Below are 19,088 nucleotides of genomic sequence, written 5' to 3'. Positions count from 1 at the left end.
CAAAGGAAAACAATTGTGTGGATTTCAATCCAGAATTTTAAACAGCCTGGATTTTTAAGGCTGTTCAACTTGAATATGGTTTTGTAAGACGTGGCATAAATTCTTGTGTGCTGCATCACATTCTATGCACATAATACGGGGTGTGAAAAATGGTAGATGAGTGTCTGGACTTGACCTTTCTCAAGGAAATCTGGGTAGTACTTTTTAAAGCAGCAAAGAGTGACGAAAGAAGGCAGTACACCATGTGTCAGTTACTAGGTAACAACAATGACAAAACGCTGAGAGAGGTGAGGGTGATGTCTCCTCAGGTTGTGTCAGGGAACAAGAGAGACAAGCAAAGGGATCCCATGAGCTCACTTGTACTTGCACATAAGAACAGCCCCACGTTTCACTTCTAGAGTTGTTCTCTCCAAACCCCATTGAACACAGACAATAGGGGAGTTGAACCACTTCATTTATCCTGGTCCCCACATGGGGTCAGGTTGGCATATGACAACAACCGGGGGCTGAAGAGTCAAAGGGGCTAAAGAGGGTCTATTTTACCCCCTCCCCTTAGGACTTGGGTCACTTGGAGAATGTATACAAGTTCTATGAGTCTCAGCCTTCCCAACTTTCTAAACGTGGTGACAATTGCTACCTTGGAGGGTATTTTGGAGAAGTTAAAAAGAGTGTGTATGAAAGGTACCTCGACTCTCCCTTGACATAGGGTAGGCATTCGATAAGAGGTGGCTCTGGCTGTGATGCCATCAGCTCCGTTACCATATGAGAAAGAATGGGGAACAGGGAAGGCAGAAGAAGCAGAAGTTTGTTCGTGAGACATTGGTGCCTTGGGAGCTACTTTGTTGAATCTGAATTCCTTGAGTGGCAGAAAGTAAATAAATGTTCTCAGCCTGAGGGTATGTGTTCGGCAATTATTTCACAGTTGATATTCACACAGATAGCAGGATTATGACTGCTCATTAAGTGTTCACTGAGTAGCCTTTTCTCCCCCAAACAAACATATAATTAAGATGCAAGGGTGTGTGTGGGGGGGGGTGTGTGTGGAGAGATTATTCCTCTGTAACACAGAGTCATAGAATTAGGAAGTTGAAAGGGTCCTTCTGCTATATACCACAAGTTTAATAGAATAATTCTGTGGCCAAATAACAGTAAATTTATTCTCCATTCAATGCTCCTAATCTAATTCTATTCGAGTACGTGATTTGCTATGTGAATATTGCTTTATCTGTTTGCATGACAGCAAGTGAGGACAGGGGTGCTCAAGGGGGTCCGATGCTCCCTCCTTTTCCTCTTTCTAATCTAGTCTCAGTCAACAGTGCAGCTCCCTGTGGAAGCATGAGATTCCTAGTGCCTAAAATAGGTAATTCATTGCTCTTCTAAGAGAAACTTAAGCCAAATGAATTTATGACGCCAAATAAGCCAAATCTGTAACTATGTGTGGTTCAGAGGGGACTCGATTCTATGAAGACAGGAACAGCACCAGAACATACGTGCAGAATAATGTGACTGAATGAGAAAATTAACGCCATGCTTATATCTGAGTTTTGTTACTTCCCACAGATGTGTCACGCTCCATCAGCGCGCAATCCTTCCAACAGCCTCGGAAAATTCCTAGAGAGCCATTAAAAGGTAAATCAGTAAGCCCTCGCATTTCACAGAAGATGCAAACTCTCACTTGCACAACTAACCAAAAGCAAGAGCCTAAAATATTATAAACGAGAGGCAGAAAGTTATATTAACCATAATTAATTAACCTTCGTTAAGAAAGAAGCTGTATTTGTTCAGGAAAAATCCCTTAGGATAGAAGGTGAGACCCCAGCTCCAGTTTGCCTTAATTTGGGTAAAACTATTCCATGCTAGACAAGATGGTAAATGTATCCAGGAGGGGAGAAGAAAAGAGAGAAAAAGAAGATAGTGGAAGACTGCATACTCTGCAAGGTGTTTCTTTCTTATGAAGCTCCCAAATATTTGATAAGATTGTTAAAGCTCGCCAAAAGCTCAAAAATATATATTTTTATAAAACTCAGTGAAGAATTTTGTACCATGTTTTGGGTGAAACCAAATCTGTAAGCTTGGGAACGGGGGACAGGGGAAGGGGAGTACAGAGAAAAGCACAGGGGACGATGCTTATTCCGGGGCATTGGAATTGGATTTGGGTCCAGTTTAATCAAATCCTTACAGGACAGGTGCCTTGGGTTATGTGGGTACACAATTTTTTGATTAGTGGCCAGTGAATGTAAATTTATCAACTAAAAATTTTACCCACAAACTACACGGGGCACTTATTTTACATTTACAAAGTTATTTGCCCTAAAGCTCTGTTGCTTGAGAGATGGGCATACACAAGTCATTTTAAAAGACTGGTGTCACATAAAAAGAATTTTTCTGGCTTGCGGTCAATTTTTAAATGATTTTCCCTCAATGGATTAAAGGACATCCATTGCTGACCTTCACTCTACCACAAAGAGAAACTCAGGCTCTCGTGAGATCAGCAAATGGCTACTCGGTGTTTGTGGAGAGAGTTCCTTTGTGAAAGGTCTCTACTCAATATTCGACAAATATCGTTGTTTTCAGAACGTTTCAAGCCAGGAAAGATCAGTACACATTTTAACAGTAACTTTATTTGCAGCCTTTTCCAACAGAAAACTCGCCTGCAAAGCAGACCACAAAAGTGAAGTGCCTATTACAGGATAAGTGAGGCAGCTTTCTTATCAAGTGTTGTCCAAGCATCATTAGTTTAATGCCTTCCCTGTACATGCCAAAGAACAAGAGATGACAGTCACCAACACAATGCCGGCACACAGGTTAGCGATTCCAAAACCAACCCACCTAATAGAGAAGGTCAGAGGAAAAGAAGATAATAAAGGAGGAGAAAAGAAAATAGCTTGCTGTGGACTGAATCAATTTACACCCCAATAAAGTTGGGTCCCTTTTTTTTAGTAGAGATCTTAACAATGTCAAGTTCCCATATCAAGTGCTGTCCAAGGAATTCCTGAAATGATTAGCATCTATCATGGAAGACTAACATTAATAGGCCCTGAAATCCTCCTTCAATAAGGATATATGTTTGGATGCCCCTCTTCAACCAAAGATTAGTCAAGCAGGATGGTTTTCTCCTCCGTCAGGTATAATAGAATAACCTACATATCTACAGAAACAGTTTCTACAACTTATTTGTTTCTTTGCTCTGTTCCAAGTCCCAGAAATAAAAATGATCTTTCCCACGGGGATCACCTGCTCCACAATGACCTTTGACCCACCCTTTGTTAACGAGTCCTGGAACAGGAGGGGGACAGAGGACTCACCATTTGATTGCTGTACCAGTACAGTGATGATCCCTTCAGGACCACCCAGAACTTTTTCCATTTGTTGCCTAGGAAAGTTCCTTTTTCCTTTTTCTTATATAGCCACCCTTGGCAGTCAGCATGCCCCAGGTCTTTACATGATATCCTCCTCCGACTCATGGTGAAAAAACCTGCAACAATTATGCGAAAAGGTAGGTAACATCGTACCCTGATGTATGTGACAGACTGAAAGGTAACTGTTCGCTCTTTACCTCCAGGAAGTTGGATTTTTGTCCCAAGATTTATGCAAAGCAAATGCAAAAAGAAAGTAATTTATCGATTTTATTTTTAACCATTCATTTGGTGCTTAGAAGGTGCAAGATATGAATGATCAAAGAAACAGTGAGACTCACATGCAAGTGTTAGTCTAAGAATATTCTTCAATGGAATAAGCTGAAGACATGAAAATCATGAGTCTGGCAGGTACATCACCGCACTAACACAGCTCGTTTCAACAATAATAGCAGGAGTTATGCAAGAGATGCAAAAGGGTTAATGCCCACCTAGAAACACGGCCACTTCCCCGACTCAGTGCCAGTCTTTCTAAGCTCTGTTGACACACCACGGGGGATTAATCCAAATGAACAGCATGCCGTCATTTCTTAAAATCGATCCAAAAGAACCCCAAATTAATCTGCCATCCACCTTCTGATATTAGCATTAAGACAGACAAAAATCAGATCCTAAAGAAGGCATCCAGGAGAAAAGGACACTCACACACACAAACGGGATAAAGAAACAAAAGATCTAATTACCTTTAGTTTTCTTTCTCTGCTTCTGACGCAAGGGAACCTGCTGGAAATGCAGGAAGGAAAGAAAAGAGGAAATTTCTGATTGTGTTGTAACATTTGTAACGAGAGAAGGAGGGAGGAGGTGGCAGTATGTATGAGCAGGATGGAAGCTAAAAAAAAAACTCTCCAGGCAGAGCTAAAGGGGAGCTACTAGCTGAGGCACGAAATGTGCTAATTAGAATCAATAGACATGGAGCTGCACCTGAAAAAAATACGTAACAGCGTTTATCACTAATGTTTCCTGTTTCCACCCACAGGCATCTTTCTCACTACCGCTTTAGTTATGAAAGGACACCGTTCACTCAAGTTCTTAAAAATAATAAAAATATTTCCCTTTTTATTTTTTTGTGAGAGAAGACAAAATTATGTTGTGCTTCTTTTTGTGCCATTTCTAAATAACAGCAATTATTTAAATAAACCTGCAAGATAACCATTGCAATGTCGCAATACTACAGGTTCACATCAGATTGTTAAATTCATGGTCCTGCTAACACCATGGGGTTGCATCTAAGCCACATGAAGTAAACATCCCAGAGAAAAGAAGTTCCACAACCTCTTTTGGTGAGATCTAAGTACCTATCAACCCTCCTTGTCAGGAAATTCTTATTTACATCTAGATTTAAATTACATATTGCCTTAAGTATCTCTGAATGTTTCTCGTATGTTTTATGGAAGATAAATTAATTGCCAATTTCTATTTGACACTAGCTCTTCAAATATTCAAATCAGACAAAAGACAATCTGAAATACATGTTTTTCACAATACATTTTAAACAATTCATGTAAAATCATCAGACTATCAGCCAAAATAGAAAACAAAAAAAAATGCTTTCAACGGCTCTGTGTGTGTGTGTGTGTGTGTGTGTGCAGAGAGAGAAACATTTTAAATTAAAGGAGTTTCATTTTTTCCTCCACAATATCTAAACCAAATTTAGTGAAGTTTAATTGACTTAATCTTTTCTGGTAACAAGTGGAGAATTTGAAAAAAATTGTACATAATTGAAAAGCAGTTCTAAAAATTGGTATGCAATCTTATTACAAGATTTTATAATGTTATTTTAGATGCACCTGGCTAGTATTCTCCATATCTAACTAATGATCTAATAGCTACAATGGTTCTACGATATGTTTGAAGAGAGAATACGACAGAGTGGAAATAAAATGGGATTTTAAAATCCAGAGGCCTGAAATCAACTCATGGTTGTCATACGTAGTAGCTGTGTTACTCGGGGAAAAATCAGTTTATTACTCGAAACCAACTTCCTCATTCGTAAAATCAATATATTTATAATAATTCCAATCCTGTAGGTCTCAAAAATATTTAACAAGATTGTACCTGAAAATGCACTAAAAACTAAAAATACTTTATGTGACTATGTACTAGAATACATGATTATAGATATAAACAAGTACTTCATATCTAATAAACAAAAATTTCTAGTAATTTTCAAGATAGGTAGGATTTGTATTTTCTTCAGCAACAATGATAAAGTTAAAGTGCTTAAATTATATTTCCTGGGAAATCCCATACGGACTTTTTATTTTACAAATGTTAGAATAAAATTTTATTCCTGAAGAAATTAATCATCCTTGTGAAAAAAGGACATGACAAAGGCAATAATTGCTCTAAACTTTAGTCAAGAGTAGACATGCTAGAGTCATGACACACAACTAAAATTTAGGCATTTTTGACCAAGTTCTAGTCTCAGCTCCACTTCATAAGATATCTCCCACACTGACCTGCAATCTCGGTCTAAAATTCCCACCATTCCCTCATATGGTCTCCTGGAATCTTTTCTATAGGCAATTATCTGAGGTCAGCAAAACCTATTAACAAAATATATTAGCCCAAATATCTTATTTGCATAATGTATACCATTTGGATAGCTAGAACTTAGCTGAGAGCCAGGACTAAAGGTGAAGAAGAGAGTAAGTCAATTTAGATAGTGCGAACACTTTTAGAAAATCTGGGCTCCAGGAGACCCCAGGAAGCACTCAAGACAAACTAAGAACAAGGGGAATAGGGAGAAAAGGGAGTTGTAGACAGAGGCATTCCTAGAACGTTCTGGCCCCATCTGAACAAGGTAAATCACATTAGCTTATACAAAAAGAGCAGCTCTGCAAAGAAGAGAGAGAGGAAGTAGGAGAGGACAGCTGTAGGATCTGTAAAGGGAAGCATCACCCACTCCAAGCCTCCTGACTGGGAGCCAGTGAATCTCCTCCATCCATCGCTTATGGGCTCCCAGTGCAGCAAGGGCTCTCCAGCTCTACCACCCAACCTTACGGCTGGTTCTAGAGAAAGCCCCCTATCAAACTGTAGGCTCTGTCTCAACTTTGCCCCAAACCAGGCCTCGGTCTATGCTAGATTCTTGCACCTGGGCTGGAAGAGAAGTGGGGCTCTAAGCAGGACAATACCTCAAGCAACGTGAGCACCCAAGACCGAGAGGACTTTATTCAGACTTTTTTAAAGGGGGCAGGGAGTTTAGTCTTTGAGTCAGCCCTCCTCAGACAGTACTTCTCCTAAGGCAAATTATCGTAAAATCTATATAACTGTTCAAACTGTTTCCCCCAACCAGAAGCAGAACTGCATATTATAGAAATGATAAATTAGAGAGAATTTCAGTTTCACTTGAAATATATGAATTTGAAACCTAAATTGGTTTACATGAAAGAATGAAAACAATCTTGAGAACTTTAGTGAGTTTGAGATACATCTAACCCCTCACAACAGGAAATGGAACCCACGAACTAGTCAGTTTCATAAAGATCTTGCATGTGGTTTATTTCACTAGGTGAGTGACAAAAAGCCAAGCAAGCAGTGTGCATTTTATGAGACAGTTTTTCGATAGGGAATTATAACAATCATAACAAATACCTGAAGCCTAATAAGATATTTTTCTCACACAATTTTCTTCCCATTGGCATGTTGTAGGTAAAACTGAAGAATTACTCTAAATTCTGAATTTGCCCTAACTCGGTTCTAAAACTTGAGAAAATTTTCTCTTTTAAATAAATATTTCTTTTTTATTGAAAAAGCCTATTTTTCTTTTACTTTTTAAGGTGGTTAAAAAAATTCACTTGGTCATTAATCACTCAAAATCACACGTTGTATAAACTTAAAAAGGAACCAGTGTAAAATATGCAAATGGACCTCCTCTGATATTGAATGATGGCGCTCACAATGAAGATCAGGGCAATTATTATACTGACTTCTAATATATATAGTAATTATTAACTCTTACAGGTACAATTTACCCCCCATGATATACTAAAATTCACCATAAAGTGGTTTGTCATTACATCAAACTTCACAATGGTCCTGGTATTAAGCAAAATTATATAGTGTTATGCTGGTCTCGATTTGTGGCATTTACCCAAGTTCCATGGTGTAAAACCTCACATGATTGCCAATTTTACCACTACTTTAACAAAGCCACAAAAATTCCTAAATATTTTAGATCCAAGCCAGCTCCAGCTGATAAAGCTATTAGGCATGTTTCTCCACAAACACCTTTGCCCCACAAACATCTTTCCTCCTTCCTGGCAAATTGAACTCAACTTTGTAAAGAGAATTTTAAAGCTTTTATATATTAAAATTTTACCTGTAAAAATACATGGAAAACTTGCTTAGTTTTTTTCAGAAGACTAACCACTTTAATATTACTTAATAAGTTAATATGAAAAGAAAATCTCTAATAGTGAAAAATGAAGACAGATAAGAGACTTTATAATAACAATAGACAGTAATTGAAAACAATAACTAAGAAATATATATAAAGCTTATACTCATATAATGTTTGCCATAGGCCAGTCACTGCTCTGAGTCTTTTCATAAATACCTGGATTGAATTCTCACAACATTTATGGCTTAGGTGCTATTATAATGCACATTTTACAGATGAGGAAATTAAAGCAAACGGAGGTCCAGTATTGTGCCCAAAGTCACAAAAGTAAATGGTAAAACACAAATATTTGTTTCAAGAGTAAAATTTACAAAGTAGTAGCCTTTAAGGTATTTGCTTTGGTTGTTGATATTATATAAAGGAGGAGGACAGAAAAGCAAGGACTAGAGTTTGAGGGGAAGCTGGAAGCAATGGCACTTTCTACACAGAAGAGAAATTCGAGAAATATTATAAAAGAAGGACTAGGGCGAAGGGGAAGAAGAGAGAGAGAGGAGAAAAGGAAGGACGACAGGGAGCTGAGGGGGAAGAGGAGGCGGAATTTAGAACATGGAAAGTGCGGGAGAGCAACGTGGCAGGGAAAGAGTTTCTAGCTTAAGCAATGGGATAAATGACATCAATATAGAGAACATGGTCATATATACTGAATTATAATATATTCAGTAATAAACATATTGAGTTTGATGTACATAAGAGGCATCTGATGGAAATAGTTAGTATATATAGTACTTAAGGGTTTAAGGATTTGGAGGAAATCTGGAATAAAGACGTAAAATTAGGAATCATCAGTGTACAGAGAGTGGAAGTCTTGAGTTTGGATAAGATAACCCAGATGTGTAGAATGTCAAAGGGTTGAAGTCAGAATCCGAAGGAAGACCAGTATGTTTACACGGAAGCAGCAGGAAAGGTCAAGGAGACTGAGCAGAACGGCAAAGGACAAAAGAAAACCAGGAGAGGCGCTGTCATGGAAGTGAGGGAGAGATTGAAGGGAAGGGTGAGCCCAGACCATTAAATACTACCAGTGTCAAAGAAAAAGAAAAAGTTACTGGAGACCTTGGCAAAACAGTTTCATTGTCGTGTTGGCTGGAAAACAAATTCCAGTGGGTTGGGGAGGAATGGGAATTAAAGAAGTCAACAAAGCACTGAAGACTAGTCTCACCAGAACCTTGATTGAAAAAAGGAGACATGATAGTAACAGGAGGGCCTAGGGCCAAAAGAGAAATTGTCATGTGTTTTTTCAAAACCACACTCCTATGCTTATAATCTCTCCTGCAGTAAATTACAGATACACACTTACTCACTGATAGTGGGATGTGGAAATTGAAAAGCAATTTAACAACATGGTATCAAAAGTCTCAACTCTATTATATTCTAACTCACTGAGCACACATCTCTTTCTTCCTTCTTTTCTTTCTTACTCTTTGATTTTACTTTTAAGGTAATGAAATCTAAATACACTCATGTCTCCCTATGTACAACTTCCCTTTTCCATTTCCCTCTCATTCACCCTAGGTTACACTAAGCTGAATGTGATTTTTATCATTCCCATGCAGTTTTAGTATTTATAAGCAACATTCACAATACTATAAATAATAGCATTAATGGAGATAATTTTTAGTATTGTGTTTTTGAGATTTTTTTCCATGTTGAGACAAGTAGTTCTAATTCTAATATAGCATTGTAGTGAATGAAAATGACACAATTTATTTATCCATTCCCTTATTGACCCACATTTAATTTACTATCGTAACACTGTTGCAATTAACAACTTTGTATAACTGCACTGTGCACCTGGACACGTGTTCCTCTGGGCTAGAGTATTTATCTGAGAGTGGACTGCACGGCCATAGGATACGTGCATCTTTAATATTCAGGTATCCCCAAATTGCTTTCAAAGTGTCCTACTTATAATCCCTCCTGCAATATATAAAACTTTCAGTTCTCTACAACCTGGAATATGTTTTGGTCTTTTCTTTCAAAATTTCAGCAATCTTTCTACCTGTTTCTTTTTTTTTTTTTTTTTAACTATTCCATTATTTTCTGCTCTTAATTTTCTTTGTCTTAATTTTTAATCTGTTTATCTCCCTGTGCCATATGTGTCCTGCATAAATTTGTCAATTTACTAACACTCTTTTAGAAAGTATCCAACATGGAATGTATGCCATTTACTGAGCTTTCTATTTCAAAGATTATGGTTTCTTTTCCAATACCTCAGTTTTTTCAAAGCCCACTTGCATTTTATACTTTTTCATTTGTGCCTGCTTTTCTTTCAAACTTGTACAAAAGATTCCTTGAGCTTCATACTTAAAATTTTTTGTCAGGCTTTAAAATGTTGTTTTTATGTAAAATCAAGTTATACTTGAATTTTGTATTTGAGAGTCTATCTTTCTTAGCATTTCTCAAATCTGTTTTGGACTTTTAAGTTTGCAGAATTGTGAGTGCAAGGGCCTTATGTTCTCTCCCCCTCCCTCCCTCTCTCAGTCTCTCCCTCCCTCTCTGCTCCCCTTTCCCCCATTACGGCCGCGCCTCCCTCCTTATCAGTTTGGACGTTGCCTCCACCTGATGTGGAATCGGTCCTATAATCGGTCCTATATCAGGCCCTGACGCCGTCGTGGGAGCTCCTGCCTGTCCAGTTGCTGGTCCGGCTGGTGACTAGGTTTAGGTCCTGATTTGGATATGTGTCCCTATTCCTCCCTTCCTAGGCCCTCAGGTAGCTTGTGGAATTGTGTAACACCAGGCAGTGCTTTAACAACTGTTTTCTCTTTTCATCTTTAGCCCCTTTCACAAGTGAGGGAGCCGCTGTTTACCATTGTCATTGAGAAGTGAACGTAGGGGCTTCCCTGGTGGCGCAGCAGTTAAGAATCCGCCTGCCAATGCAGGGGACACGGGTTCCAGCCCTGGTCCAGGAAGATCCCACATGCCGCAGAACAACGAAGCCCGTGTGCCACTACTACTGAGCCTACACTTTAGAGCCCATGAGCCACAACTACTGAGCCCGAGAGCCACAACTACTGAAGCCTGCAAGGCACAACTACTGAAACCCGTGCACCACAACTACTGAGCCTGTGAGCCACAACTACTGAAGCCCGTGCTCCTAGAGCCCATGCTCCGCAACAAGGGAAGCCACCGCAATGAGAAGCCCGCACACCGCAAGGAAGAGTAGCCCCCCCTCACCACAACTAAAGCCCGTGTGCAGCAACCAAGACCCAACACAGCCAGAAATAAATAAATAAATAAAATTTTAAATAAAGAAGTGACCATAGCTCCCTCATATTTAGGGGAGCGTTTGCCCACCTCCCTAACCTGGACCAGGAGGCACACTGCTTCCTGCCTCCAGATGAGGTAGGTGCCCAGCAGGCCGTAGCTTCAGTCATGTTGCCACTTTTTATTTCTGATCCATGGAGATGATTACTGTGTTTTTGAGCCTAACTGTGCTTTTCCTGCTTTCTATGTTTCTCTTTGTCTATCATTGCTCTGTATTTACAGCAGAGTGGAGTGTCTACATGTGAACCTGCAGGACCATTATTGAATGGAAGCCAGTCATTTCATGTATGAGATTCCATCTTGAAATCACAGTTTAAGTGACAAGCGAGTCCCTTCCCACAGTAGCTTCAATATCCCACCAAGACATCTGTCCAGTTCCGCTCCTGGCACCTTAAACTTTTTTCTATCCTACAGAAATGTCAGGCACTTTAGCAACTCCATACTTTTGAATGCTTTATTCTCTTCCCCCATTTTTCATCTGCTTAATGCTTACTCATCCTTTCAGATCGAGGCCAAATGCCACCTCCACCATAAAGCCCTTTCTGACTTTAAAAGGCAGTGAGCTCTTATAAAAATCTTACATTCACTCAGTGTTATTTATTTGTAGTCACTGTAGCAATTGATTTATATTTTTTCCCAAAGATCTTCATGGTAGGTACTATTTTTACCTTCCTTTTCACAAATGAGGAACTTCATCTCGGTGTGCTTAAGTAACTTCCCCTCAGATCACACATAGCTAGTAGCAGAGCCAAGACTAGGACCCAGGCCAGTCAGACTCCTAAGCCTATTGTTTAACTCAGTGTTACTACTTCTTCTGTGTTTTATATTCCACAATGCTTTGCTGATGCCTCTTAAATGGATATTATAATCTATCTGTTTATATATCTGAGTGGTACATACATGGTAGTAACACAATCCATCTAATGGTCCAACCCTCTATCCCACACAGCTACTCAATCACTTCTGCTGTTAATGTTGCTTCTTAAAGTTTATCAAATCTCTTTCATCAGCTCTGTAGTTGAATGATGACTCTGCTTAGAGTCAATGATTGGCCAAGAATTCAAGATAGAATTGATGTTCTTGAACACGTCATGACTTCAAAATCTAGCACCTAGAGTGGTGCCTGACACATAGGAAGCGTTCAATAAATATTTACCAAAAGATGAACTGGGTCTTGTATCAAATTTTACCTCCTATAATACCTTAAGAATAGTGCCTTGTACAAGTGGAGATTTAACAAATATCTGGAAAGCCATCTCTATTGTTTGATTACTCAAAGCTGAAAAATACCTCCGCTAACATCAGCAGAGAAAAGCAACATAAAAGTTGCTCCAACATCTTTCTCCCCCGAGAGAGGCACATACATAGAGAAAAGCCCCGGGATCAATCGACACAAAGTTTGAACCCATCTGGAGAGATGACCCTTGGCGTTTCCTTGAAGGTAAAATACTATTTCCTCAAAAACCACAGTAGCTTTCTCCAGCATCCTGTTTTAACCATATCCACCAAATACTAAGAATCAAGAACCCAAGAAATAGGAAGGCATGGGGTGGAGGAGAGGTGCTGGGAGGAGGGACACAAGTTTTCCACTGGTAGCTAACAAGCCCTCACCCAGTCTGTTCCCCAGATAGCTGTCATGCACTTCTCCACTCGAAGTCCTACTTGGGACAGAAAATATGCAAAACAGTCTCCTGCGTCCAAGACAGCATTGGCACAGGCAATTCAACATAGAGTTCTGTTGATGGAGCCTAAAAAAACAAGCTGCCAACATTTCAGCTCTTTCTAGTTGATCAAAAAGGTGGAAAATAGATTCCTCACTTCATCCCTGAATATCACCACATCCCTGAGACACACACCATGAGCACAGGGATGGAGTGGGGGGCAGAGCAGGTTCCCATGGGGGCTGGAATCATATCTGGGCTGCTCACAGCACACAGTACACATAAAGACCAGGCAATACATGTTCTGTGAACAATGAATGCAGAGCTCTCTTGGGAAGCAAAGGCATCAGGGACCAGTCTGCTGTTAGATCACCACACAGATGACAGTCCAGGCAACAGCAGATAACCCAATGACCACGGTGCCAGAAGTAAATGTCCATTCACATTCAGTGAGCTTGTCCTCATCAGCAGAAGAATTGAGCAATGTGACCATGATTTATACGCAGAGACTTTTGTTTCAGGAAAAGGTTTTCACTTGACATTTTTTCCAGACAATATTTACTGAAGGAAATTTATTTTAAACAATTTTTGAGAAAACACTGTCATAAAGTTTTGATCTAAGATAATTCTGACATTTCTTCCTCACTAGAGCAATCCCTGAAAGGAATCCCTGAAAGCTTTAGGTAAAAGGATTGTGTCCAATGGTAAAAGAGGTGATGTGTCACATTCCCTCTGAGACTCGGCATCATTAAATTAAGGCTGTTTTCCTTCTTTAGCTAGAATGTTGTTACTAAAATCTGAGACCAGATAAGTTTCTTAGCCAAGCCTTAAGATTCACATGCTGGTTGTTATTATTTATTTATCTATCTCTATCTATTTATTTTAATAAGAAACTAATCATAAAAGAAAACCAAGCCATACTGATTTGGTGCATAATGCTTAATCACCACAGTATAATGTACGGAAAGCCTTATAAACATCAAGAACTACACAAATGGATGTTTAGCGATTGTACCAAATTTAATCATTTATGTTAAAAATTTCCCAAAAAAGCTATGACCCGATCCTACAGGTGATTATACTAGTGCTTTCTTTCAGGGCACAATTTGGTAAATTATGGCTTCCGTTTATTCAACCACCACTTACTGCACAACTACTAAGTGCCAAGGACCAGAGATTCAATGGCAAGCAAGTTCTAACACAGCTTCCAGTGAAACACAGACGAAAGAGAGCTGAACAAGGATAATGAGGTCTGCACACCATTACAGTGCTTACCTAGAACCGGGGAGGCAGGGCAGGCCCTCCAGATAAAGACCTGCGCCTGAGAGGATGTGATACAGAAATGCAGGTACAAGCCAGGAGGCGTTGACCACCGAGCACAGGTAGGTTTTGGAGGTGGTTACCACGTTCAGAGTAGCCAAGCCACGTCATGTAAGTTATGTTTGAAAGTATGAAGTTCATCTGAAAGCCAAGGGAAGCCACTGAACAGATAGAAGCAGGTGGGTGGCAAAATCACATCTGCAGTTAGGAGAACCCACCCTGGCTGTTGTGAGGCAACGGAGAGTAGTCGGGGGTGGGGTAGTTGGGTGCAGGTGCAGAGAGAGGCAAAGAGCCCAGTGAACAGAAAGAAGGGCAAGTGTTGCTTCTGCGAAGACAGAGAAATATTTAGGAGGCAAAACAGACAGAACTTGGTGAGTTAATACTTTCTGATTCTGTGTGAAGCTTTAGCTTTGAAAATTCTGCTCTTTCCCTTCAGAGGAGAGAAAACCGGAGGAAAGAAAAGAATACCATCAGATAACAGCAACTCAGCTTAACAAAAAAAGAACAATGCTTTTTTACTATGCACATAGTAAGACTTCAGATGCTTAGAATCCACTTTCTTGAACAGTTTTATTAGCACCACTTTACCATCACCCTGCCCCAACCAGGTGGTCAGCTCCTCCTCTTCGTACCCCAGCACTGAGCAGAGAGCTCAGCACATGTAGCTCAATAAATGTTAGTTTAGTGGAAGTGAGGTGTAATTCAGGATGCAATTAGCTCAAATGTGTCACGCCTACCGAAACTACCTAGCATAAAAATAGGTCTCCTGTGCTACATCTTATTTAGAGAACAAATGACAGCAGAAAATTGAACTAATTTTCTGAATGGAAAGATAAAGTAGGTTAACCACTGAAAAGCAGCTGGAAGAAATGCTTAAGAGAGACATTAAGCAGTACTGCCCAGACGCTGATGGCTGTGAGATAAAAACAACAGGTAAATAGACACACAAGGAGAGCTGAGCTGATTGCGTCTAGGAGTGGAGGATGGCTCGTGAAATGAGAAAGACCCATAAATAGCCAGAGTTCCCACCAAAAAGAACAGAATCCACTTGTGCCCAGGACCAAGGGGAAGCAGGTTACCTATTACAGCGGTAATAGCTATAGATTGGGGGCTACAGAATATGTTAGTCCTTTGGTAATCACATCTGCCATCTTTGTTCCAAAACCCAAGGCTATACTTTTTTTTTTAAGACGTGGAGATTTTAACTTGTTTCAAGTCACAATTAAATCTCCAATTCCCACCTACTACCATGGTTGACACTTGATAAACTCAGGAGAGGTAATCAGTGAGCATTAAATGAATGTCTCAATGAATGAATGAACGAACTTATTCATTTAACATCCTTAGGTGGTCTCGTATTATCTTAATTTCCATTTCCTCTTAAACATATAAGATGAACTCCTTCCAGCTGGAAGACTACATTTTTTCTTCAGAAAAAGTGAAGCAGTGTAATAATTAAACCCTCCATTACCTTTCTCAAGGATCCAACAGTCCTAATTCTTTGTTTTCATATCTTTGTTCCACATAACACATACACATGACACATATGCTTATAATCCCATGCATTTTTTTCTTTTAAAATTTTTCATAAACTTTGGATATTCTGAACCTGAGTCTCCCTGACTCTATCTTTACAGATCTGTGACATCCATTTGCTTTTGCCCTTGACCATAAGACCCTCCTTTAACACCCTGTACAAACACCTTTATATCTAATCCTAGCAAAAATCTTCCATTGCAGCCACATTTATTCTCTTAGTTGTTCTTCTTTATCTTCACTGTGATTATTCACATTTCTATCATCAAACACACACACCCATTCATGTCCAAAGAATCACACTTTCTTCTTTCTGCAAGTTTTAGATAGCGAACTTCCTAGCTTGCCTAAGTGACTGTAATTTGCGTTTTCATTTTTAGTTTTCTGCAGTCCTGTCTCCCGAAGTGTCCACCATTTTTCATCACTAGCAAGCTTTCCCTCCTCATTTAGACGTAGCATCAGAATTAAAGTGCTCTCATTGCCTTCTCTCTCTCTGGAATATGAAATTGTTAACAAGCAGAGAATTACTATGCTGTCCTGCTTTTTAGTAAGGTGGCCCTTCCAGGAGCTGTCTGACTCCCTCCATTTCTCCATCATTATTATTACAACCTGCCTTGACATCCATTTCCTAATGTGCATCAGGAAACCATTGTCCAGGTTCCCTATTTGGCAGGAAGTCTATATTGTATTTTCTCAGCGCTCCACTTCTGATTCTGCTTTTGGCTGTGCTCCAAAAACTCTGTCTTATGCGTCCATCATGAAGTCATTAGATTTGCCAAAAAATGGACACTATCCAATCCCACACTATCCTACATCCCCTTCTGTTTGAAGTGTCATGTTACTGATATCAACTTCTCTAATTTCCCTGCATAAGTTGCCTCATCTAATAGAGGAAATTTGCTCAATTGACTTACCTAATTTAGGCAAATTTATGGCTATAAAATTATTTTTAAAAGAACCTACAATTTCACCATAATAATTAGCAGACTTATTCCCATAGAAGTTGCATGAGAGGTTACACTATAACATAGTTAATTTTAAATGGAGATAATTTATGTACAGTATGTTAAAATCATGGTTATGTTTCTTGCTCCTTAAAAGTAAATAGCTAGGAGTCTTAAACAAATGCTTGGTGATCATAAGAAACCCTCAGACTCTAACAAGAGGATCATTTAATTCCATTGTGACTAACGAAATGGAGGATAATAAATAGCTAGCCAAACTTAAAATCGACCTAATTTTTTACTCATTCATCAAACTGACAATTAATATCTAAAGTCTGAAGTATTCCAAAGGGTACTTACGAGATCACTGCCATCAGTAGCCATGTATGAGGCCAAATTGATAGAAACAAAAACTAGAAGAAAAGAAGGATTTTCAGTTAAATGTGGGATTAAATTGTTCATAAAAGCGTATATCTCTTTGATGGGAAGAAGGGCATTTCTATTTTGATTGATGAATTTCACAATAAAAGTGATTCATTACATGGCCCTTTAATCCAGAATAAACCAACTGTTAAAAACTGAGTTCATAAAATAAGCCAGAATTTCATCTGCACATTTGTCAGTATATTTTTCAAGTCTACAGCAAGATGTATCTATTTTTTATCTACTTAATATTGTATAATACATAAACGTATATCTTTGAAAAGTGAAAATATTTTCATCTTCATGATGAACAACATAATGTAAGATGCAGAAATATTTGGTCCATTACTATTATTCTGATTGCATTAATTTAACAATTTCAAAAATGTAACTAATCCTTCCGCCTCAGAAGTCCCAACTTTAATATAAAGATGAGCCCCTTTTGATGTATTGCACTTTGTAGTGGATTACCTGAAAAACAAGACACTCTGGTTTCAAGAAAAGGAGATGAAAACAAAAAGAAAAAAAATCTCATATCTTTAGACTTTGACAAGCGAGGAACTTGGTAAACATCCACAAGCCACTGAAACTCTCCCCAAAGCAAAGAGCCTTTCACCTCTTCCCAGTGACACCATAAATGTAGATCCATACCCCATGTGACTTTATTTCTTATACCAATGGTTCCCAAGTTCTGAAAAATGTATACCACTTTTTATGTCAAAAATGCCATATTTATATTACATAAATATGAATAAAACATTTATTTGTAAAATGCCAAAGAGAAAAACCACAATAAAAAAGACCGACCAATTTAATGACTTAATTTTTAAACTACTTGTTTAAAAAATACACTAAAATATAAATAGAAGATCAAATCACAAGCTGATGAAAATATCTGCAATATACATTTAATACATGAGAATCATAACATAAAGAGTCCATACTCACCAATAAGAAAATAATAAGCAGACTGGGAGATGAAGATGGTGAAGTAGAAGGACGTGGAGCTCACCTCCTCCCACAGATACATCAAAACTACATCACATGTGGAGCAGTTCTCACAGAACACCCACTGAGTGCTGGCTGAAGGTCTCATACAGCCACAGCTGCAAGAAAGACCACCACATAACTGGATAGGATGAAAGGGGGAGAAAAGGAAACAGGACCTGTACCCCTGGAGGGAGCTGTGAAAAGTTCCCTCACCCTGGGAACCCCCTTCACCGGCTGGGAGATCAGCCAGGTCAGATAGGAGGCTTCAGGTGAGTGCAGAGGTGAGTGCAGCAACAAGCTTGTAGAAGGCAGGACAAAGAGAGACCTGCACAGAAGGTCCTGGCCACCTCACCGCATGCCCCAGCCCAAAGCACATACCTGCTGGAGTGCTCGCCGGTGGCAGCTGGGTTCTGAGATTTGGGCTTCAGCAGACAAACCCAGGGAGAAGATTCAGTTTGGCCGTGCAGAGACAGCCCCAATGTCCTCGAGAGTGGTCCAGGCCACAACTGGCGGTGTGTGAGGACAAATAGGAGCCCTATTGTCACTGCGAGTGCAAAGGGAGGGGCATGGCCCTGTCACAGCAGCCTCATCCTCAGCCTGCTCGCAGAGGGTGCAGCCCCAACTCTACAAGCTCTGGGCGCACACACACACACCTGCAGGTTGCCCACACACAGAAGTGGGGCTGAAATCTGAACTGATTCCTGGTGGGTGCGTGACTTCCACGGATTTACGCCACTGGCAGATTTGTGAGCACAGCGCCTGAGGACTTGCAGCCTGATTGCTAGCTTTTCCTCTGCTGAGATGGGGCAGAGGGTAGTTTCAACAGTGTACTTTGTGAGCACGCACAATGGTGACAGGCAACATCACAGAGCACACGTCTCAGTGGACGGCTCCTGCGGAGGAATACCCAGTGCCTCCTTTCCCAGCGAGAGTGCGCCAGTCCCACCTACCTCACACCACAGCTTAGAACCAGACCTGAGGGCTTCTATTCCAATAACTGGGGAGCAGGCCCTGCCCCCGACAGGGATATGACAACCATGGAGCAAAGAGGAGACCCCTCCAACATCCAGTGCAGGCTTTGGCCTCCACAACATCAATCACACCCCCTATCAAGGGGATAATGGCCAGCACACAC

General features: G+C 39.8%; 2 protein-coding genes across 3 annotated transcripts in view; one reads left to right on the top strand and one right to left on the bottom strand.

Annotated features, from left to right (window-relative positions):
- Positions 1-3,446, top strand: part of OPRM1 (opioid receptor mu 1) — a 174,733-nt gene extending 171,287 nt beyond the window's left edge. The window contains exon 4 of the mRNA XM_028167459.1: positions 3,408-3,446. Within this exon, the coding sequence (XP_028023260.1) occupies positions 3,408-3,446 (39 nt within the window). The remainder of the gene's footprint in view (positions 1-3,407) is intronic.
- IPCEF1 (interaction protein for cytohesin exchange factors 1) overlaps positions 1-17,983 on the bottom strand; it is a 94,127-nt gene extending 76,144 nt beyond the window's left edge. The window contains exons 1-4 of one of the 2 annotated variants that reach the window (XM_007186134.2): positions 17,912-17,983; positions 16,901-16,953; positions 4,100-4,139; positions 3,306-3,475 (exon numbers count right to left, since the gene is read on the bottom strand). In XM_007186134.2, coding sequence (XP_007186196.2) covers positions 3,306-3,475; positions 4,100-4,139; positions 16,901-16,924 — 234 coding nt within the window. In that variant the 5' untranslated portion in view covers positions 16,925-16,953; positions 17,912-17,983. The remainder of the gene's footprint in view (positions 1-3,305; positions 3,476-4,099; positions 4,140-16,900; positions 16,954-17,911) is intronic. The other variant, XM_057527569.1, reaches the window with a different exon arrangement.
- Between the last annotated feature and the right edge of the window lie 1,105 nt (positions 17,984-19,088).

The sequence above is a fragment of the Balaenoptera acutorostrata genome, chromosome 14 (genome assembly GCF_949987535.1).
Source record: "Balaenoptera acutorostrata chromosome 14, mBalAcu1.1, whole genome shotgun sequence".
NCBI lineage: Eukaryota > Metazoa > Chordata > Mammalia > Artiodactyla > Balaenopteridae > Balaenoptera > Balaenoptera acutorostrata.
Note: the sequence above shows the minus strand (reverse complement) of the source record. Positions and strands in the feature narration are given on the sequence as shown.